At 40.5% G+C, this 24,088-nt stretch overlaps 1 protein-coding gene across 2 annotated transcripts; it reads right to left on the minus strand.

The window, feature by feature from the left end:
• Positions 1-39: 39 nt before the first annotated feature.
• Positions 40-22,728, minus strand: npepps (aminopeptidase puromycin sensitive). Of its 2 annotated transcripts, none has more exons than XM_082536076.1 (23): positions 22,286-22,728; positions 20,516-20,600; positions 20,251-20,328; positions 19,966-20,087; positions 18,464-18,571; positions 17,249-17,449; positions 16,925-17,021; positions 16,808-16,841; positions 16,074-16,188; positions 13,984-14,148; positions 12,138-12,242; positions 11,991-12,051; positions 11,796-11,905; positions 11,534-11,597; positions 11,065-11,201; positions 9,737-9,871; positions 7,316-7,535; positions 6,764-6,906; positions 5,112-5,168; positions 4,853-4,960; positions 4,214-4,369; positions 3,913-3,960; positions 40-3,063 (listed from the first exon to the last, which is right to left on the minus strand). In XM_082536076.1, exons 1-23 carry the CDS (start codon positions 22,406-22,408, stop codon positions 2,917-2,919), a joined length of 2,619 nt encoding a protein of 872 aa, XP_082392202.1. In that variant the 5' UTR covers positions 22,409-22,728; the 3' UTR covers positions 40-2,916. The 2 variants fall into 2 exon arrangements, with proteins under 2 accessions (XP_082392202.1, XP_082392201.1); XM_082536075.1 differs by having other exon boundaries at positions 11,065-11,204; positions 22,286-22,727.
• Positions 22,729-24,088: the final 1,360 nt, after the last annotated feature.

Genomic DNA, 24,088 nt, shown 5'->3' on the forward strand with positions numbered 1-24,088 from the left:
TGGGACTCAGCTGAATGACAAACAGATAATGAGGCCAGATTAAATTACTCATTTTTATTTCAGGTAGTGCTTTAGGTCACTTTAAGGCCATACATATGCAATATATTCTTTTTCCTTAAACATATTAAACACATAGGGTGTATTTCTTTTATGCTATATGGGATAATGACCCACAGCCATAAGTATGGAAAACAGAGAGTATAGAAATTTAAGAAACTGAAAAAAACTGAAAGAATAAATTTGCAAATAAAAAGGCTGGTACAGTGGTGCAGTAATCAGCACCAGCGGTTAAATATCTGTCAGCCCTGCGATGCAGTTGCAGCTTGTCTGGGGTGTACCCTGCCTTTCACCCTATGACTAGGTAAGTGGAAGACACTTAAAATGCTTTGCACTGAGACTCAGTAGGTCTGGTGCTTTTGAATAGTGTACAACCTTTCAACCTTGATGCCAAGGGGCTTAAAATATGCAGACAATATTAATATAGTTTAAAATGCCATAAAAATGTAGAACAGCTATGTATAGGCTCTACTCTGCTAGTCTCTATCCCATATTGCTCTACCTCTGTATCTCGCGGCTTTGCCATCATACGTCCTTTTGTCATTTAGGTTTCTAGTGCCTGGATGATAACCAAGCTCTGCTGATGAATGATGAATGTTACTACAATAAGCTTCCCAGAAAGCCTTTTTTTTGTAAAAGCCCCTGAACATTGTCCTTAATGGACAGACACCAGTTACTTTAATAAACTGTATATTTACATTTGCTCCTCATGTTCAACTACAATCAGAGTAATTTAAACATCTGCATGTTCAGAGAACACAGGTATTTTTTACTAAAAACCAAAATGTGATTTTAACTTTCTATCAGAATTAACCTTTAATAAATCTAGTTTCAGGGAGTTAAGCAGTTGGTGTGCATTCGTTGTCTGGTTGTAATTTGCTTCTAAGAAACAAGCTTACTCGTAAGTTGAAAAGTATCTGTTCAAACCACCGGCTTCAGATTTTGCAGATCTATTGCTGAGCACCTGAGTAAAATTTGGAAAGCAATTCTCATATTTCAGCTTGAGTTACCAGTGAACTGACAGCTCCCTGGATCATCCAAAGCTGGACATGTTTCATTTTTGTATATATGTTTTCTCTTTAATTTCCTGTGACAAATGACTTCAGCGACACATGTTTGAGTTGTGCTCAAGAAAGATGCTCAGCCACATTGTGAGCAGGCACACACATTCAGGCAGTCCCCTTTTTAAACGGCCCCCTTTTCAAAAAAGGAAATTAATTATTCAGTGCGTTTGATTTGATACAATACTATAAATTCAAACTAGGAAAGAAAAGAAAAAACTGGCTAGGGTTAACAGGAACAGGAGCTGCACGAGCTAAAAATGATATTCTTACGTACACTCACCCCCTCACTCATAAAACTCAACATGTACTGATTTCACATCATTAGTTTTTATAATCCTTTTCCACTTTAATGAACACCAACTGTATTTTTTAACAAAAACCCCAAAACAAAACAAAAAAACCCCAAAAAACAACAAATGTTCCAAGGGAGGGGGCGGGGTCTCGACAACAGGTTAGACGACTCGTTGGTATGTTTCCAAAAAAACATCAAATTGTAAATTCTATAATAGATATACTCGTTCAACAAGTCTGTGTAATCTGTCACATTAGATCCATTTGATGTTTATGAGGAAGTCCCCTATGATCACCGCTTCAGTGCTGAATATTTACTGCAAAACCGGTCGACCGGTTTAAGGCTTCCGAGGTCGACGGCAGGGTCAACGTCGATGTGTCGTGCCCGCAAAAGTCCGAACTGGGTCTCGCTGGATTCTCAACCCTACGGAGAGGCGTTTCAGGATTTTACTTCAGAAAGAAAAGGCCCCGGTAAGTAGTGTTGTGATCTTTTTCTTTCCTTGTCCTCACATAACAGGATTATCGCAACATTTAAATATATAACTGCATCGCTTTTATAAAAACACGCCTGGACCGTCATTTCATTGTGGGAGAAGGATAAAGAATCTGGATGATTTTAACTACACAACCTCTGCTCAACACAAACAAGCTTGAGGTTTGTTTGTTTTTTTCTTCCTGGGGGGAGTGGAAACAGGTATCCATGAACCTTTCCATTTAATTCTTTGCTAGGAATACTGGCAACAAAAACAAAACAACTTAAAAATAAAATAATGCTTGCATTATACAATTTATAATGTAGTACCATGCTAGCGTTGCTCACCTCGTCCTAACCATTTATTAGCAATGTAGAATCAGTGCTGTTGGAAACTACAACACACACTATGGTTATTAACCCCATTCTGCCCAGGTTGTTTTTTTTAGTTTACCCAATCACAGCGCCCAAAAGTGAAGGAAGACCAGGAGGAACGTGTGAGAGAAACAAGGATGTGGGAAAGTATCACAGCAAGGAGGACTAAGTGGTATAATTAAAGCAGCAAATGCAGGGAGGAAAAAGAAGAAAAAACAAACCTCAGACACTTCATGCATTCAGAATGGCCGACAGCAGGAAAGAGGAGGACAGGGTTCACAGTTTTCTCAGCTACGAGCCAAAGTGGATAAAGGGGTGTTTACGGGCTGGTCATGTGACCGTTAGCAGGGTTGGCGATCATTTCGAGGGTCGAGGTGCTTGCGAGACTTAAAACTTGCGTGCTGACTAACAGATGGGTCATCTGCTGATGGGCAGAATGGGGATAAAACTACATTCCTGGTCTGTCTAAACAGAATTTTGCTTGTTAACGTAAAAAGAGTCTGTGTTTCCAACACACTGTTCAATTCTTGGCTTTGTCTTCTTGTTTCTTGCAGTTTCTTTAGAGAAATGAAGCCTGCTGCAAAGTACCCTCTGGTCTCCCGCTCTGGTCTGTAGTTGGGGGTGGGGGTAGGGAGTGGGGGCGACAGGGTTGGTAGTTCAGACAGGGGGTGCTTTGCGCTGGAGTAGATACTGGTGGATGTCTTCTGCGTCACGCTTAAGCCAGGCGGCATTGAGGAGGATGTTCTCACAGCACTGCTGCACGGTACGCTCGGCCGCTGGCGCCGGGTGACTCTCAAAGAAACTCTGCAGGGACAGAAAGGAAGGAAACCCTTAAACCCCCTGTTGCATCATATCAGTAACAATAACACCACATCAGATTAATAAACTGAATTTACAATCACACTGCAGAATCTAGATAATAAAGCAGAACCTCCTACAAAGAATAACATTGTATATAAAGTGGAGTTTCGATTTCTTCATGAACCACTTTTACAACCTCCTTTTGGAATTCTATCTGCATTTCTCTCATGTGCCAACATTTTCCATAAGACTTCCAGTTTCCTCATTTAGAAATCTGGACTGGGAAAATGCTTGTGTATTCGTAGCAGTAGGGTTGAAGTTGCTCAGGGCAAACAGGCAGAGACAAGCAGGCAACGAGTAAAGTAGCAGCTGGCAGAGTGAAGTGGGCGTGCATCGATTTCAACTACAATTCCACTTAGAGCAAATAAGCAACTAATAAGCAACTACCAAAGACACCAAAGGATGCTTTGTTTGTTAAAGTTAGATGGAAATATGATGGGGTGGGAAATATCACATGGAGTAACCCACACTGTTTTCTCAAAATCTGAATTTTTGCCTGATACTCAGAGCCACAGACCCTGACTTCAGGACAGGAATTTAATATTTTAATCACCTATCAGCCTTTTTGGGTCAAAGTCTAACCTAAAACGCTGGATTGGTCATCAGCGGCAAGGATCCAATCATCCACCCTGTTGGGTTTTTTTCTCTTTGTTTATTTCACCACACAGTAGAAGTACAGCTAAAACACTTTGAGTAGAAAAGCAATGCACAAGAACCATTCCCTGTACCATTCATTTCCTAACTTGGAAAATTAATATAATTTAATTAAATCCCACAAGAGGGAGCGCTCACCTTGACTTCCACAGCCATTTTATCAATAGCAAATCCATCGACTGTGAGCTGCAAAGACACGAATAAGACAAACGTGAGCAGACTACAAACAAATAAAACGGATGTCATTTTTAATTTTGTTGTACCTGTGACAATGACAATAAAGACATTTTGATTCTGATTCAAATATTTGTAGCCTGACCGAACACAAACTCCAAGTTATGAAATAAAACATAAAAGCATAGACACGCGTGTGTGTGTATTTTACAGTGAAATAACCAGAAAACCTCAGGAAACTGTAAACCTCAGGCCCTTTCTCTACCTTGATAAGCCTTGATATGAGAAATCCTCCCTGGTAGCGGTTATAAAGTTCCTCCCAGTTATCCTTGACAAACTTCCAGGCAGCTTTCCGTCCTTGTTTACTGCTTCCTGCCACTCCCCCGATTACTGAAACCGTGTCCTGGGGACGAACGTCTTCCTGTTGGGACGGGAACATGCAGAGAGAACTAAATTAGCTGCTGTGGTATTTGACAGAAGCCATGTTGGCCTCCATCACACTGCAGCTGGAGAATCATCAGACTTTTCTACAACTCCTTTAAAGCTGTAACAAGAAAGCACAACATCCAATTTTATCGGTCCACCGTCAGTTTTCATGTAAAGCAGCTTTAACTGTAACGTCCTTTAGTTTTGAGCTGACAGTAACTTCAGCACTGACAGGGACTTAAAGCCAAATGCAACACTTTTCTAAAGCCAATGCTCCAAATTGTACTCACTCTAATCTATAAGTTGAGTCACACTAAAAACACGACTCAGGGTTACATACGAAAAAGCTTGCAGAATAAAAACACCCCTGGGTCTTTTTATTTGACCATGATTGCAAGTAAACGCCATTCCTTTCTTTTCCTGTATCCTGAGAAATAAAACTACGCTTGAGAGCCGGCAATTAAACGGTCTTATGTACCGAGAGGGCAAAGTTGAGCACTTTCTGGATGAGATCAGGGGCAGAGATGGCTCCGAGAACTCGCTCGATTCGATTCTTCTCCTCTTGCATGTCTGCTTGCTTGTGGAGCTGAGGGAGTAGTGACAAAGACACAATGTGACCGTGAGTACCCAACTACAGTCACTCAGATCCAACTCCTTTGGAATTATTGGTGCTAAATGACACAGAGTACGTCACTCAAAGCTTCACAGTGTAAGATGGAGACATGATGTAGTTTTACCTTCAGCATCGTGTCCAGTGTAGCACTATCTCCATGCTTCAATACTGTTAGATACACCTGTGGGCAAAAAGATGCTTCGACATTATCCTTTAATAACGTTTAACTGAATTACTGTAGTATGGTGATGCTGCTATACTGTATTTTGTTGGGCCTTCAAGGTTTTTTCCCATCGGCATGTATCTTCTAATCACTTTCAATCAAATGAAAGCTTCTGATCCCGTCTGCGATAAGCACCTACAATCTTACCCCTTATAAAGTGACGTTTTTACCAAAGATCAGGTGACCTAAGGTCATGTGACCAGCACTTTATTGAAATTCTACCCAAATCTTCACAATCAAACCTCGCCAGTGACAGTGGCGTCGTCTTGGAGGTCAAACATACCGTTTTCCTCTCCTTACAGAACACACCTCCTGTACTGTAAGATGCTTTATATGTACAGTGCATGCTCACGACAAACAGCGTTTTTTTAAAATACCGTTGGCTCTGTATGATGTCACAGAGAATAGACGTTGCTAATAAAAGGTCATCATGAGCACTGTGGACTAAAATTAAGACTGCTCGTTTCATGCTGACATGCTGGGGAGTGCACTATAAAACCAGATTAAAGCCAGTTGTCTGTGTGAGGAGAGCGGCTCTGTTTTTACCTGGTTAAATCCTCATGGTAACTTATGCTGAACATGTAACCTTGTTAGGAGCAAGTTATGTTCAGAGTTTCAGTTCAAAGTTGGCTGGAAGAGCCCAGTTTCACTAATTCTTTGATTTACAGCATGTTTCAAGTACATTTATTTTATTGGTTGACAGTTTTCTCTGTGTATGTTCTGCTATAATGCCTAATGTGTAAGAGACAGCAGCAGATTAACATAAAGTATAAAAACATGTGTTTCAAAAATGTAATATATGCATGTTTAAGTAGCATATAGCTTCTCTGCTGGGGGATACCTTTTATTTGCCCAAGTTGTTAAGCCATACCAAGCTAAAGAGATTTCCAGAGTTACAGACTTTAAAATAACAAAAGCCCCTTTTAATACGAGGCGCAGAGAGCCTGAATTATGAAGCTCTTCTTAACAGCTTGTTGATAACCATCATCTCCAAATGGGTTTTAGGTTTTGTCGAGCTCACTCGCTCAAAGACAGCGCATCTGTGTTGAGTTTCCTTCATAATATAGAGCTCTGAGGGGCCGCACCAACGCTCAGTATGAGATAAATAAGGCTCAAAGTTGAACTGTCAAATAGTTATTCTAGTAGAGTCAGCATAATATGGAGTTAGATATAAGCACAACATATGAACTACAAAAACTCAGGAAGGCTCATTTATAGATAGATTTGGGGTTTTTCACTAGTTCTTGCCACAGTCAGTGTGCAAATGACTGACTGGAACTGCCAACTACTACAGACTTACATAGTGTGTGTCCGCAGGCTATTTCACTGAGTAAACAAGCCTAACATACTAAAAAAAGAGAAAATAATGGTGGAAGAAGATCTTCAGCTCAAGCAAGACCCGACTGCAGCCTAATGTCCACATTTTAAAATCTGAACTTTTTTGTTTTATTAATCTGATTTATTTTTTAGCAAATTGAAGCAAAACATACTGATCAGTGTGAATACCATCTGACACTGTTCGTTGCCAAAGTGCCTGCACAAGCTCAGCTTACCGGACTTCTCAGGTCCGCAGGTAAAACCTGCTTGCCATCCACGTGATCCTTGAATCTCCGCCGGGCCTCTTCCAGTGTGGGTTTGTGTCCTGCCTTACCCAGTTTCCCCAGAACCAGGCTTCTCAACAGAGCATCCAGGTGACCTGTAGCACACAAAAATAGCCCTTAGGTTACTCCATTACTCATGGACAGAGCTTTTTCACACTAATTTCAGTCAGTCATCTTATCCGACCTGTCTCCAAAGCAGAAACAGTGGAAACAAACAGTTCCGAGTTATATATGGTTCAGTTCAAGTAACCGAAAAGCTCATCTGATAACAGGGTAGCTTCTCTCATGGCCTAAAAAAAAGAAAAGCTTTTTTTTCTACTGCTATTTTGTACCAAAACGTTTTCAAGTTTGAAAATAAAGGTCAAATATTTTACTTTCCTACTCTCTACATTCCTCCTGCACAAGACTACTCTCAATTTTAATATTAATAACAAGAAAGGAATGGAGCGGCTCTAAGGAAGATGTGAACACCTTGAATGCAATCTCTCTACAACGCCTTCTCACCTTCCCCCGGTTTACTGTCCCAGCCGAGCTTGAGGCCAATGGGAGTAAAGAGGTCCCGGATGAACTCCTGGATTTCCTCGTGGAAGTCGGTGTGGGACAGCAGAGAAGACAACACTCCCAGGTTGCAGCTCAGGTCACTCCACACTGTGTAGTTGGGCTCATTGACAAAGGCTTCCATCAGCTTCAGCACCTCCACTGTGCTGATCATCCCTGCACGAGACTGAGGCCACAAATCAATTAGAAACGAAAACATCCCGGCAGGATGAAAGCCTTGTGCTTCATGGTGGATGTTATAGTTTTTCAAGGTGAAAGGTTTCTGTACGAAAATTTACTTTATAACCACATTTGAAGTCTCAAACTGCAGGTGCAAAGGAAAAGTTGTGCAACAATGGTACTAACACTAACAATAAAGCATTTCATAGAAAACGAAGAATGGATTTTTTTCTAAGAAACGTGGATCCATTTCCTGAACTGCCTCAGGGTCAGAAGAAATGCTTTTCCAGTAAAGTGACTGTGTGTGGCATGTTTGAGCTCAGGGTTAGAATATGTTTCCAAAAAGAGAAGAGATATGAACAAACGAGCACTTTTTGTCACCATACGGCCAGCACGTCCACATGAGCTTGTTTTTAACGTGCAAAACAATAAGTTTTAGTTTAATGAAGACGCACAAAACCTGTTGAGTTGTTCGCTTTCAAAGCAGAACAACTGAACAGATTTATGATTAGCCGCCGTTTGATCTTGTGAACATTACTCCTATCACACAGTGTCAACATCTAATTTGCCTGCAATAAAGTTCAGGAAAATTCCAATCCTTTGATAAAGCTGCAGATTGTGTAGGAGTAAAGAAGGAAGCATAAAGGTCTGATATGAATCCAAAACCACTTTGTGTTGAGCCAGTGGGAAGGAAGCAGAGGACGAATGAAGAGTTTGCCAGTGCGTTTAACTTGTTACAACAAAACCAAGTCAGCTTGGAATCAAATCACATAAAATGTGATAGCTGGGAGTTAAAGTGGGCCAGAAGAATCTGGAACCAGGTTCCAGCACCTTCAGTAATGACTATTTAGATCTCATAGCCAGATTAATGTATATTACTATCAAAGAGTTCATTTTGCAGCCTGGTGTTGCTCCCAGTAACAACATGGTGATACTGGCTCAGTAATAGGAAAGTAATGACATCCCAAGGCCAGCTTATAGCTTCAACACATCTCTGTGAGCTGATCCATCTAAAAAGCACTTTTCGTGAGCACAAACAGAATAATATCTTAGATAGCAGGTCATTTCATTTTGCTCAACAAATACCAAACAGACAATGTTTCTATGCAAGTTGCCAAAAAAGGAATCTGCTAGCTAAATGTATAGCTGCTGGATTTCCCAAAGAGAGAAAAATGGTAACGTGGGACTCAGAGGTGGAGAAAGATGTTTAAAAACCAGGAGGCTGTAATGTTATTCAAAGTAAGGACTGCTCGGGAAGTGACGATCTGTCGACCTTTGTGCATTTTGCAGTTTTTAAACATGCGGTGCTGCTCAAGTTACGCTTTTGTCAAATGTCTCGCAAACAAATTCAAGTTTAATTATGTTATTCAAAGGTTGTAGGAAATACTGTACTAGGCACTAGGTTTAGTGCAACATAAACTGATTAGTTTCCAGTAATGTGGTGAAATTTACAGTAATGCAACACATTAGCTCAGTATTCATTTAAATCCAGGGTCAGAGATATTTATATTTATCTTCAAGGTGATGATACCGAGAGTCAATCACAAATTTACTTTTTACCAGCTTTAGTGTCTAGAAGCTCAACATGAGGGCCATGTAGCTCTGGAAAAATCTGCTTCTGTCACTGACCTCTAAAAACATTGTGTTCAGAAGTGTTCACAATAATTAAGAGAAAGATACATCATAAGCCATTCACAATTTTAAATTAAATATCGATGGAGGCATACAGAGACATGCTGCTAATAGAAGTTGACAGTGTTACAAAACCGGTCATTAGAAAACACTTTTGTCTCTTTCTAGCTGAAAACTGTTGAGCTTGATTAAAGACACAATAAATGCGCCGCTTTAAAAAAGAGACACAAAGCAGAAAAAACGAGCTTCATTAGCTAGATCTGCTCATTATTCCCAATTAGTCAGGTCCACTCTTTGATTATAATTTCAGATCGTGTAATACATAAATCTACCAATAAGAAACAGTTGTACTTGTTTGACTATCTGTTTTTTCCACGTTCATGTCCCACATTTTCTCTTCACTCTTCCTGCTCCCTTGTACTGTAAATCAGGTGGCTGTTTACTCTGGAAGGGAGTGGATTTCCTTTCTACATTCACAAGCAGTTAGCTTTGCAGCCAATTACATTCTGCTGTGAACAAAATGAAGGAAATACTATTCTTTAATTGTTTTGTTTCCCAGCTGTGTGTGTGGCTTACAAGGGAGAAGAGGTCATTCTGCAGTCCCAGTCGGTCCACAGGCTGCAGGCTGAGGTCTCTGATGCCTGGGAGCAAACTCTCCAGCATGGACGAGCTGTACTGGATGCGATAGAAGCCCACAGTGCCGGGGTTGATCTGGAAAACAGCAGAAAGACAAGTCTGAGTCAGACTGTGGGAAATTTGGGCTCTTAACATTTTTACCCTTTACACTGAGTGCTGAGCCTTACACACTATCAGAATAACACACTATCAAGAGAATAATCAACAATAAGCTTGCTGTGATGAGTGAATTATTTCTTAGGTGAATAAAAATGAGACAATAGTGAACAGCAGGCCTCCAATCACTATTCTCCACTACTGACTCTAAACTGCACTGGATACCTATAGTCAGATCTAGCAGTAATGGGATTTCAACATATTGTTTGCATCAGCTGTGAAGCACTGACCCATTTAAAAGCATTTACCATGCTTACTTCCTGAGGAACTGTTAATTTGCAAGTCACATTTATAAGCAGCTGAACAAGTCCATCGTTGTCCTTGCCAATTTACACCGTGGTCATTATTTTAATGACCACACAAAAGAATAAATATAGCTGCTTAACCTGTTCCTTTGAGAGTGAACTGGGTTATTTGACTCTGTGATGCTTACAGCTCGTCCTTCCAGCTGACAATAAGGAGCTCAGTCTGTTAACTTTATTTCAACTTTAAAAGTTACTTTTAATGAAAAGACGACAGACTGACGCATCTTCTCTCATTAATTCTTAAACTCAGTCTGCAGCTGTTGCAAGGGTCGAAATGACACAATCGAGCAATTTACAAACGCAAATGACATCTTCACTCAGGTCTTACTACGCATATCTTGGAATGCACTCTGGCCTACAGGAAAATTAATACTACTGCTTCAGATATCTTTATATATGTATACAGAAGGTTATGTAAAGATAAAATATTAGACTTTTAGATGGGCCATTAGTACAACAACCCCAGAGTATATCATAGAATTTGTCATTAAAATGCTTAAAATGATATCAACACCACAAAACTTAAATTACCAAAGAAATCTAGCAGACTGTGTCAGGATCCATGTGCTAGCCAAAGTAGCCACACCCCTATTTTGAAGCGTTATTGAAGCTAAAATGCAGGGTAACCCCTGTACACTTGTCATGAAGACTGAAACCGGCAGAGGTCCAATCTGATTTTTTGCACATGGCTGTAAACATGTATCATCTGCTGCAAAATCTGGGGTTGTAACTTTTTGGCTGAAGTATTTTACCGTTTTGGTGGTGGCATCATTTTCAGTGCAGGATATTATTGCTTAGGGACCTCACCTTGATCCACTGGTCTGGGCCAACACTATTCAGAGTGATGGTGGTCTCCTGTCTGTCCAGCAGAACCTTGAGCTTGGTGCATTTGGGGTCCTCACTGGTACAAATACTAATGGGGACCATCCAGCTGGGGCAGTTTTCTTCTGTTCAGCAGACAAATGATGGAGCCACCACAGGAGGATTAGATTCAAAGTGTTTTTCTTTTTTTAGCTCATTAAAAAGCAACCTTAGGTCTACATTTAGCTAGCTAGCTACTTTCAGCTGTTCCCTTGTTACAAGGGATTCCCACAACAGGCAGCTACACATTTTCTTATTCAGCACATTTTTGAGCCAGATACACTTCCTGACACAACCCTGAAGGGGTTGGAATTGAACCAGTGACCTTACGCTTGCTAACTGAATCTGTTAACCACTGCATCTAATGGATTTGGTAAATCCACATTTTTTGGACATGTCCGTGACAAACACTCACCATTATGTGGTCCACTGGCACAGAACTTCTTCTGCGATATCTTGAGGACGCAGTCATCACCTTGCTAAAAATAATATCATGAATATCACAGTCAAGGCACGCATGAATGTCACAGCAGAAAAGAACCAAACGCTCAACTAGAAAACTGTAGGTGTAGAATGAATGTGTTCATGTCACTGTGTTGGTTTAGGCCAGTTTCAAAATCAACTTCAACAAATATAAGTGCATGACCTGAGTCAAACAATCAGATTAGACAGCTCACCTGTTCCTGGTCGACGGCTATTATGGGGAAGCCCATTTGCTTGGTCCATGAGCCCATCACTGCAGCAATGGGTTTCCCACTGGCCTGTTCCAAACAGTCCCATAGGTCCTCTGTGGGAGACAGGAAGAAGTCAAAAGAGTGACTCCACACAACAACTTGACGTAAAGGGGAAGTATTTCCTGCATGTGCGCTCACCTGTTGATGCATTTTTATGTTGGAACTTCAAAAGATAGGCGTTCATTCCTTTCCTAAAGTCCTTCAACGAAAGAGAAAGACAAGTACATTCATAAATATTAAACATCAGACTGGAAACGACGACAGATACCACATCAGACAACAAACCTCATCTCCGATGTAGTTGTGCAACATGCGAATCACAGATGCTCCTTTGCTGTAGGAGATGGCATCAAAGATTTCATCGACCTCTGATGGATGGCCCACATTCACCTTGAGAGCAAAACACAAAACCATAAGTGGGTGTTACAAAGCTGACAGAAGGCCATACACAGCAACACACACAGACCTTAATACATCTAATTTTATCTGTCCTTCAACACACTCAGTAATTAAGAAAACAGGGCTCTAGAGTGCGACCAATATGGTCGCAAATGCGACCAAATTTTTCAGTGGTGCGACTAAAAAAAAAAGTTGGTTGCACCTGTGCGACCAACTGTTCAGGTAGCAAAAAAAAAAAAAAAAAAAAAATCTGCAACCTTCCCTGTGGTCAACAACAGACACACATTTTGCCCCTATCGTGGACTAAACCAATCAGAGATAGTAAGGGGCGGGACCGCTCTGATTGGCCGTGGTCCAGTTGAAAGTGGAAGTGGGAGGTGAGTAGCTTGAATAAAGCGATATCAATTCATTAAACCCTGAATCGACTTTTAAATATAACTGTGTTTTGCCAGAAACGCCAGATTCTCAGATTAACGCTCACAAAACCATTTCAACAACCAAACAGCAGATGAGAGCAGGTACACGGACTCCACACAAAGACGTAAACACAGACCGACGCATCAGAATCAGCTTTGTCTTTCTCAGCTTTCTCACCCGCCGGCCCGTAGACGGACACGCTGTCGGAGCTCAGCGATCCTGATGCGTCAGGTCCGCGCTGTGATTACATCTTCTTGCGCTGATTCTGAGCTGCAGGTTTTGTCTCTCCAGCCAAAATTCACCGAGCCAGCAGCAAAAGAAGCAGCAAACTGCGCTTCACATCTGATCAATGTCGTCATGAATTTTGCTGTTTTGCTTCCACGACTATTAAAATCACACTCCATGCACAGCTAGCTCGCTTTCTCTCTCTCTGTACTTCAAGAACAGTTTCCGTCTCCAATCTCTGTTTTCTGTATTATTCATTGGCTTATTACCCACCAGTCTACCGTTGTTTACAGCGCTGTGGCTGCTGTCTTTTTCTTTTTCACTTAAATGACCTCGGACAAGAAAGCCTGTTTTTTCTGTTATTCAATACTGAATTTAAACTTTATATGCAGAACATTGTAGAATATTTTTAAGGTTATCTGCTATAAAAAGCCAGACCAGGAAAATCTCCTTCATGTTTTCCTGTGTTTTATTCTCAGTTACCTTCACACAAAGGCATCTGCTGTGATGTTCACAATTCTGATGAAGTCAGTGCTGATAAATGATCAGAATTATAATATTTCTGACTGTCTGAGGCCAAGTTGAATCGAATCGGGACTTTAAAAACCGGAATCGAATGGATTATAGAAATCAGTGATGATACGCAGCCCTAGTGAGCAGCCTAGGCACCACAGACGTGGATGTAGCTGTAATAGGAAAAGAACTATTGCTCACTTTTCTGTTAAGGCCTGATCCTTCTGAAATTCATAGCCAGTGCTCTGACACGGTGGCATCAATCTTTGAATGCTGAAAAAGCACAGTGTATCCAGAAAAACACATTATATTATATAAATTATTATAAAATTTGTGTACGCCTAACTTTTGTGCCGGTACGCCTAACTTCTTAAAGTTAGGCGTACCGGTACGCCCATGGCAAAAAGTTCGTCTAGAGCCCTGGAAAAGATTATGTGAGTTGTGAATGTGAAATCCAGATGTTAAGGTGGGCTTACACCCTAGCGATATGGTATCAATAAAATCACTTTTTTCCTCCAAAGAGACAAAAAGTTTTTTTAAGTGACTCCCTGCATACATCTTGGATTTCAAAGCTCACCTCTATGGGATGGCTGCTGTCCAGCGCGTCCAGATCCAGAGCGCGGGTGTAGTCGGCCGAGACAAACTGAGTCCAGATGTCATATTCTGGGAAGCAGTGGTCCACACACAGATACTCAATCCAGGATGCAAACCCCTCATTGAGCCACAGATGGGTCCACCATTCCTGCACACAAACACAGACAGGCACTAAGACGAGACCGTCCTCCAAGTCCTTCAAAACTAACGGAGCACAACCAAACAAATTACAGTCGTTCCTGAAGCACGACGAGTTTCCCAAAGGTAAAAAAGGAAACATTTACTCGTTTGTTTCCCATTATGGACAAAGTTCCTTCACATCGTTGCAACTCTAGTTAAAAACGATCATCTTCAAACTGCACCCCAAAGCTACATTACCTACATTAAAGGCTAACATACGTTTGGATATCTATCAATTTATCCACAAATCATAGGAAATTCCTTCGTTAGAGCAGGTAAAAATGAAGATAACCACAACCTGTAACAAGAAGAGCTCAAGCAGGGTAGTACGTAGCTCAATAAAAGAAGCAGACCAAATTACTAGACTGTGGACTACTTCAAGCCAGAAAAGCCAATGCACTATGTTGGAGTATGGATGCACCTTCCATGGGACTCTGAAAGAAGGAAATTCCAGATTCTCCAGGCTTGGAAAGAGTAAGGCTACGTTCACACTGCAGGTCTTAATGCTCAATTCAGATTTTTTGATCAAATCCGATTTTTTTGTCTGCTTGTTCACGCTACAAATAAAATGTGACAGCAAACGCGCTCTAGTGTGAACGCTCAAAGCGGCCGCATGCGCAAAAGAAGACGTCACACACAACGCGCTCTGTTTAGACCCAGAGCAACAGTATTGTTTGACTGATGGCCTTAATATAAAGAGACTTCGGACTTCATGTTTCCCAATTTTGCTTTAAGTTATTAGGTTATTTACATAATAATGTAAATAACCTAATAATGATCCTTATTACTGTTTTAGAGGAGCGCTGCTTCAAAGGATAGCTGCAGATTTCTGTCAGAATCTGCAGATTATACAGTACAAAGAAAATGTTCACGTTTCTCCAACGTTGTCTTCCCAACAGTTTCACTGACATCTACACTGGATGGCCAGGAAGCGTTCACCATGTCTTCTCCGGAGCAGATAATTAGCGTCTGTCTTGTGTCAGTGACGTAAAAGATTTAATGCGACCTGACCGTTCACACAGCAGTCACTTTCTAAAACATAGGATATGTATTGGATTCAGCACCACATACGGAAGTGACCCAGATCGGATTTGAAAATATCGGATTTGTGCCGTTCACACTGTCACACCAAGATCGGATAGATGGGTCGCATAGGGTCAGAAAAATCATATTTGATGCGCTTTCGTCTTCAGTGTGAACGTAGCCTAATATACACTGCCAAGGGCAAACAACGGGACTTTCTGAATATCTGGAAGCCATAGATGAACATACGGAGTGGAGGCGGAGGTTATTCATGAAAAAAGGGGGAATCCTGTCCCTATTACTTGCAAGATTTTTTTGTATCATTGTGACAGCTATGTTCATTAAATATCTGCTTTCTGTTGTATAAAAGAAAATTACAATAAAGATATGACAAAAATAAATGATAATATTATATAATGGTGTAAAAATGACTTAATGTATTATAAACACATTACATATACAGATATTTTAAGTCATATGCATATCTATTTATACAGTATGCATAAAGAGCATGACAAAAAAATAAGTCAGGCACTACTTTTTCTAATATCTTGAGATACAAATCAAATACTTGATATGAGTTTCACATTCTTATGGAGAGTGCAGCGTCGAGACATTTTCTTAATGCCGTGAATTGAAGGACTGTGTAACCAAACACCTGAGGACAGTTTAGAGATTAAGACCAAATAAATAAGATTGACTGATTTCTCCAGAGATTTACATTTTGTCTTCTTCAACTTAGTTTATAAAATATCGTCCAGTTCGTGTTTTTGTTTTGTTATTACTACATTTGTTACGCTTTTAACAGGAATACATAATTTTCTGTTCTGCGTGTGTGTAACTGGTGTCAGTTTATAGCTTTTTTTTTACCATGGTGACCAAATTTCCAAACCACTGGTGGGCAAGTTCATGTCCAACCACCAGTGCCACCCACTGCCTGGAGGATGAGCAGGAGTTCTTCGGGTCAATGAGCAATGCCGTCTCCCTGAAAACAGCAGAAACTCGAGGTTAATACAAAGACGGCTGAAGGTCGACGATTCGTCTGCAACCTTTGCCCTCGCTCATCTGTCTACAGTCCCATCGCCTTCTGTGCAGTTTATCAAGGCACTTCAATCTATTTGAGGATGCTAGATGAATGCGGCTCTGTGCAAATCAGATAGCAGCTGAATACCTAACAGGTGGTGGCACATTCAGCTAAGCACAAAGCAATTAAAAAGCCATTAGGGCCGTCATCCATAAAGAAAAATGAGTCTAACAACTGTTAAAGCCTGATTACACTCATGTTTAATCACATAGTTTATAAATGTCAGAGCAGGCTGCAAACCACAATTTCATAGACTTCACAGAAACATTTTCAAAGTGCTTGTTTATTCTAATTAACAGCCCAAGACCCAAAGACATTACATTTACAATGACAGAAAACAGAGAGATGGAAAATCTCCCATCTGAGCCACAGCCTCTAGAAATTATATCCTGGGTGGAAACAGACTTTATCTGCTTGTAGTTATGCTATTATTACATGCCTATTCATTATAAATACTATGGACACACTCACTCTGAATTTAGCCAAGTTAAAATATCTTATTGTGTTTTGTAAAGCTTACCTGTAGGTAACAAGGCCCCAGTTCTCCATGGCACCTGAATGGGAGGAAGAAGAAAGTGTTTCAGTTCGACTTTAACCATTTCCAAACTTCCACATGTAAGAACCTAGAGCTACTCACCAGCAGCGAAATCAGCAATAGCTATGAGATCAATTTTAGGCAGCGGATAAGGAACGCTGAAGTAGTCATTGTAGAAAGGTAAGGTCTTAGTTGCAACCTGCAATAAAAAGATGAAAGAAAATAAAAAGGAAAAGCACTTGTGTTTGATTCTGTGTCAGTAACCATCCAGCAGATCCACGTCATATAAACGCTGGTTAATTTGTCTGTTTTCTCATTCTGCTTACGGACAAACTTTTTACTTCAAGGTAAAGAAATTATGCAGTGAATAAAGCGACAGGTTGGGTTCAGCTCTGTAAATGTGGTATGTTTCAACAACAGCCTTACCTCCAGGGCAAATTTCCCTTGTTCAGCCTTTCCAACCGGTGTATAGACGCGTACCATTACACCATCTGATGACTGGCTTTCCACATAGTCATATTCACCAATGACAAAAGCTACAAGGTATGTGGACATGATGGGCGTGGTGGCAAACTTGACTTCGACAAGGTTTTCATCATCTGGGTGTGGCTTTCGATCAATGACATTCTGGAGAGAAGATCGATGCAAAATTAAAAAACTAAATATTCTCAGAAGTGAATATGGCTGAAGTGTGTACTGAAAATGACTCCGTTTAACCAGCTGATTGACAAAATATAGAAGCAACGAGTAACTGACTGTATAAATCAAAACCCTTTGGTTTATCCCAAAAGTAACCCTAACACTCTACAAAAAGGGTTATTCTAATCTGTTCTATTCTGCTCTATTGCCAAGTTCACAAATAAACGATCGTCTTAAATAAATACTGAGTAGGACACATTTTGAAAGAGTTGACAGCGACTGCAGAAATAACATTGTTCTCACAACTTTAGAGGTCAAAGCAGAAAATAAACTGCAGCAGGCATGTAACACAAAAAGGTCCCGAGATGGAGTAGCCTATGTCTGTGCGCAGTTCATAACTGCATGACAGTTTTAGTCTTTCAATTAATACCATTATCCGGGGTCCTATGATTACAGTTGTCTTTCTTTTTCTTTCCATTTATTTACAACTATTTTTTATCCTTTCTACTAAAAGAAGCCATAAAAGTGTCATTATTAAAGAAAGAGTGCATTAATGTCATTCGTATTAAATTGTCAGAAAGAGCCAAATTTAACTTCACGGTCACTGCCCAGATGGACCGCGTCAGCCTGGAGGGGCGCTGCGTTTGAAATAATCAGAGCCAGATGATGCTGTCTGATTCATTTAGGCTGTAAAGTCGATCAGTTAAAATAGCAGAAAACAGTATACAAAATAAACACATGATACTTACTAAAATTTCCTTATAGTGACAAAACTGTATGTATACAGTAGTTAGACTTCACACAGAGCTGTTCATATTTAGCCAGAGGAAGAGTACACAGTGACTGTCTGCCCTCTGTTATGTAAGCTACACAGAAAAAAGAGAGGGAAAAGAAAGGAGGGAAAACACAGACATGCATAAAGGAACCCTGGCAGCAGAGAGTGACTTGGTCACTGTGGGGTCGACACTTCCTCGGAGGGAGGAGTGGACATATGACACGTACCATATTTGACAAGGCTACTCGGTCCTTGGGAACTATCAAAGTGATGTCAAAGGTGGCTTTGATAGCTGGCTCATCCCAACAGGGGAAAGCTCTGCGAGCATCCGTGGCCTGGAGAAACAGGGGTGTGAGGGGCAGAGGGGAAAAGGACAGATTGTGAGACGAGGTGTTGGGTCCAGACGAGGCCAGGCTGTGTTTACCTTCAGATCACACACAGCCTCTCATATTCCACCTTCTGGTCTTTTTGTGTGACACCAGCTGCAACAGACTTCACTTCTGGTAAACTTAATGTAAACATTAAGTTTACCAGTAACTGTCACAAATAGAAACTTGAACCAACATACATAATTATCTATACACGCCTTCATTTTTGCAGAGTGACAGGCTGTCACACTACACTTATTTTTAGCAGGAAACAATTCAACTGAACATTTTTGGCGTGGTCATGTAACCTGTTTCCTGATGTACAGAAACATACCTATGGCATATGCTTCTTTTAGATAAATGACAGTTCTATGTTTCCCAAACCAACAAGCTTGGCCAGTTGGAGTGACTGACGTAAGTATACAAGCATGGATGCATTTGAGCGAGTGTGGTCGAACTTCGCTCTCAAGCTCAACTTTCACTGCTCCCTTTTTGTGAACAGCTGACTGGAGTCATCATTTTAATCACAAATGAGACCCTGGCCTTTACTTAAGCTATCCCATCTTCTTAAAGCATATCGTATACACTATAAGTATTTCTTTGAAAATAAATCCAAACAGAAGCAAGATAGGTACGCTGAATAATAGGAAATTAGATCTGCATAGATTTTTTTGCACTTGTTTCACTTCAGCCGAGTGTGAAAATTTTCACTTTTTCTTTCTCTTTAATTGTGAGTGTAGCTCCTCACGAACTCACATGCAGAGGAACAGGTGAGAGTTATGTGAAGTGAAGAAAATAGAGTTGATGACAACTTGTTAAGTTACTGTAAGTGGTGCAAGAACTGCTTCCTGAAAAACCCAACATGAGAACAAGGAAAAGCACACTTGAGTGAGCTTTTCGATAGTTGTCTCACTCGATCAGTGACTGTGTTTAGCAGAAATTATCACAAGCAAATACAGAAAAACTTGGCACGCACAAAATACTTTGAGTGTATAGGACATTTTTACAGCATTTACTTTGAGGTGAAAAAGAAACAATCTGCCAAAATGCATCCGTATAAAGAAAGATCCTCTTTATCCTCAAGCTGCACCCGCTGCAGAAGAAAAGCCTGCATGTAAATTACAGCCTGATTTCCTGCACAGTGGGTTCTGATAAAGGTGTCCTGGTCAGTGTCTGTGCTTAATTGGCCAACTTCTGACAAGCAAAACTAGAGCGTATCAAATAGAACAAACTGTGAGAGACCACTCTGAATAGCAAAAACAGCCACATGACTTGCATGCCTCTGTTTTGCAACACAGGCAACTAAAGTGTTAAGCAATACACACAACTTCAAGTATTTTTCATTGAGGCCACTCACTCACCTCAAACTGTGTGACAGCAGCATAGCGAATCTCTCCAGTAGGAGATGTATATTTACTTCGATAGAATCCTTTCATTTTGTCGTTCAGCTCCCCGACAAAGTCGATCTTCAATGTGCCGAAGCCTGGGGTGACGTGCACAGAGAGAGACACACTGTTTGTACAGCCATCACCACAGGGGAGGTGAATAATAACAGTAATGATCATCTGCATGATCGTCCTTGTTGTTCTTAACAGTCATACAGACGGTTGCTTCAGAAGCAGGGACAGCCAACAGTCTCTTCTTACCTTTCTGTAGAGCACTAGGGAATGAAAGGGTGACTTTCTCATCCTCATTTTGGTAGTTAAATCCCGTCGCATTAATTTCTAAAAGGGACAAATTTTAAAAAGAAGATCAGAACATGTTGAGAACTCACGCTGTTGGCTTTGGGGAATGATGCTATTAAGAATTTTCAATCCTGAAATCAAATAAGATGGCTAGAAGTGACAATGCTATTCACAACAATGCCATTTATAAAAGCAAAAACAAGGTTTCCCTGAGTCTGACCCCCACCTTCTCCTCCCTGTGGTACAAAGGAAGCTGTGATGATGTCGATGTCAGCACAGTTCATCACAATCTGATTTGTAGCTTGTGTAACCTGTAAATATTGACATAAAACACGTCAACTTAGACTCTTTGCTGTGCCTTAATTTCTACATTTTCAGTAAATCACAGCAGCTGCATCCAAGTATCAGGAAGAGTTCAAGTTTAATTTTGGAACTACATCAATGGACCAAACCGTACCAGTGATTGTGAATTCAAATTGAACCTGTTTAGATTGCAAACACAGCAAATCTAATGTACAGATAAAAAATACAGCGTTGAAGGGAAACAATAGTTAGTGAAGGGAAATGAAAACAAAAACACAACTAGGGGACTCTGAGTTGTGTGCAAAAAGCAGACGTTAATCCCCAACATAGAGGGAAAACCACAAACATTCACAGTTTGTGGTAATGTTATTTAAGATACATGGAAGCTGAGAGTATACAGTACTTGTGTACAAGTTTGTTTGTCTACCAAATCTGAACTGGTCATTTTACCAATTAAAAAAAAGCAAACTCTTTAAAGGCATTTGGAGTCTAATTTTAATGGGCAAACCATGTCACAGTTAATCAGTTTGCATAAAAACCCAAGTTGTCCAGGATTCTTCATGGAAAAAACTGTACCTGTGCTTCGCTTTTGCAACAACACCTTATAGAATTTGCGCACAATTAATGGTTGGCTATTACGTCATGTAAACATTTGTTGTGTTGTTTTTCCAGGTTCCCTTTTGTACCAAAGGTTTGCCAGTGTCTTGTTAATCTTTTTAACAGATGACTCTTCCTGACAATGAAGCACTTTACACTACCATTAGTGGTGTAAGCATATCATAAAGCATATAAGGTTAATCTTGGAAATGGTGCATGTTTAGACAGCGTCTGTGATCTGACTTGATTGCTGTGAAAATGTGCGTTAAGTAACTGTTTACAACCAGGCGCAGGTGTTAGCACACTCAACCAACAGGTGTCTGGACAATGGGACCATTTATACACAAGTTAAACAAACAGAGTCGCTTTTTCCGTCCTACATAGTATCCAGTCTACAAAGTACAGCCATTTTATCGATAGATACAAGTGAGCACAAGATACAGTAGCAAACGTACCGAAAGGACTTTTAAAACTTTGTCATTTTACTGTCCTCACAGTTTGTGTTAATGTACAACTTCACCTAGTTCAACCGTATTAGTGGGACTGGGGTGGGAGGGGGCTACACGATGTTGCCATGATTTAGCAAACACTAGTGAGTATTGGCTGGGTGCTAGATAGCGCTCTACCAAATTCGCGAATCGCCAATTATTAAGTATCATCTTCAAAAGCAATGGGATGTTACTACGAGAGGTTACCGTCGCTGGTATTCACCAAGCTCCTCAACTTAGCGCACTGCCTGCCACTGGCAGATGGCTAACAGGTAGCTAGGCTAACATGAGAGTGCAACTCTGCGGCACGGGACTGTTGTGCTAGCTAGTCCGGATCAGCTTACTGTTAGTCACAGAAACATAACGTGGTTGTTTCTTTTTCATCCACTGGTTTAATTCGGCCAAATTGAGCCCGTCAGAACATTTAACACGTTGCAGCTTACATTAGCTAACGCGTGCAATAATGACAGCTAGTGGGCTAGTGGCTAACAATTTGTCGTAATTAGCTAGCAACTGGTAACGTTAGCTGGTCAGATTACATAACGAGATCCCCGCCATGCACAGATAAATCCATTTGTGTATCTACGGGGGTGTCGTGGTCAACATACCTCCACCAAAGCCTCCAGCTTGCCTTCAAACGTGAAGTCGATCAGGTCAGGCTTCAAAGACAAACCATAGTTGACGGGGTAAACGTCAGTAGGTAGCCGTACGAAGGGCCTCCTTTCGGGCATGGTTCCTATATTTTGGTTGCTTGAGCTCACGAAGACGGTGCTGTGTGTAATGCTGGCTATCGCTCTGAGTTTTATTAACACGGATCTGGCTACAACGAGCCTCGACAGTGAGGATTGGCAGCAAGTAGTGACTCTGGGCGAATGACAACGGAATCGTGCGGCCCAGAAGCAACAACATCAATTGAAACCCTCCCAGCACTGCCAGCTACGGATCTCTCCTCTCACAGCCCAAACAACTCCACTAACCCTGCGTCGACCTACAGACATGCGACGTCATCACGTTCCAACGTACTCACTGAGCGTGTGTGTGTGTGTGGTCACGCACAAACTGTACATACACGCGACAGTAATATTATCAAAAACCTTTGACAGAAAGATTTTTATACAGTTTCATGCTTTTTGTGTGTTTTCTGTTTCAGTATATTAATTTAAATCCCTTTCCCCCCAGCGAAATAATGAACAAACTGAAATTTGTTACACATGTTTGTTGTTGATATTGATATTTTGTTGTTGTACAATCTGGGACGTACCAATCAGATCTCAGCACATGGCTAGGATCGTTAAATGGACATCGAAGATTAGAACAACTTTTAAACAGGGGGTCTGTAGGTGATCAGCATGTAATCAAAAAGTCTGACTTGTGGCCATTTGTTTAAACTATCAGTACTGTCATTACACTGTTGACTTTCTTGATACTTAAGGGATTCCTTATCAAGTAACAGCGTTAGAAAGATATGATTTATAGCAGAAATATGAACTCTGTGTTCTGTATGTCAGAATTACATGTGCACTAACATGTGACAAAGGTTCTTAATTAACAAACATGAACAAAGGTGCATGTCAAGTTTGAAGTCTCCTTCAATTGTCATTTTTCTGTGGAAACACAACTTTACTCTCTCAAATGTTGCCTTGATACGTTGTTCTCTTGTCAGTGTCATTTTACACAGCTGTCAGCTGTGAAATCCCTAACAAGCTGGCCACTATATGGATATTATTACAAAGTTTCATTTTTTATTTTCAAGAAATACTTGTTTCAATGTATCTGGCTATACTCGAAACATTAAAAACCAAATAACCACTGCAGTGAGGCCATTTACCCAACTCTTTATAAATGCTTATAAGTCAGAAATTAAGAAAAGTGTAATCTCACAAATATACAAGAATCTTCATGATATCAGCAATCACTCAGCGAAGTACATAAAAGAAAGATGGGGGGGGGGGGGGGGGTCTGGTGATTATAGAAGAAGAATGGCAATATCTGTATGGCCAGATATTGCTGATATTCACCATTGAAGGAATAGATGTTTAAATGTTTGTTTGTTTGTTTTTAATTAAAGTAACATATACTAATGCTATTTATGTCACCATCTGCTACTGAGTGTGTTGGTTTTCGACTGCCCTCTCTCTGGATGTATATAGTTACAAACTACATCTATCTGTACTTATGTTTGTTTGTTTTTTGTTTGTTATTTTTTTCTCTTTTTTCTTAAACCTGCGTGAAGGAAAAGTACTTGACGTGATGGCAGACACCTAGACTACTATGCTCCCCTGTACTTATATGAGTTTTAAAACTAAGGAAGCTAAATGATGTACATTTTATTTTATGCATAACTTCAATAAACATTTAAAAAAAACAAATGTAATCTGGTTGTTACCATATATAATTACAAGTTTTCTTTA

The sequence above is a fragment of the Aulonocara stuartgranti genome (genome assembly GCF_965226115.1).
Source record: "Aulonocara stuartgranti genome assembly, chromosome: 6".
Classification (NCBI taxonomy): Eukaryota; Metazoa; Chordata; class Actinopteri; order Cichliformes; family Cichlidae; genus Aulonocara; species Aulonocara stuartgranti.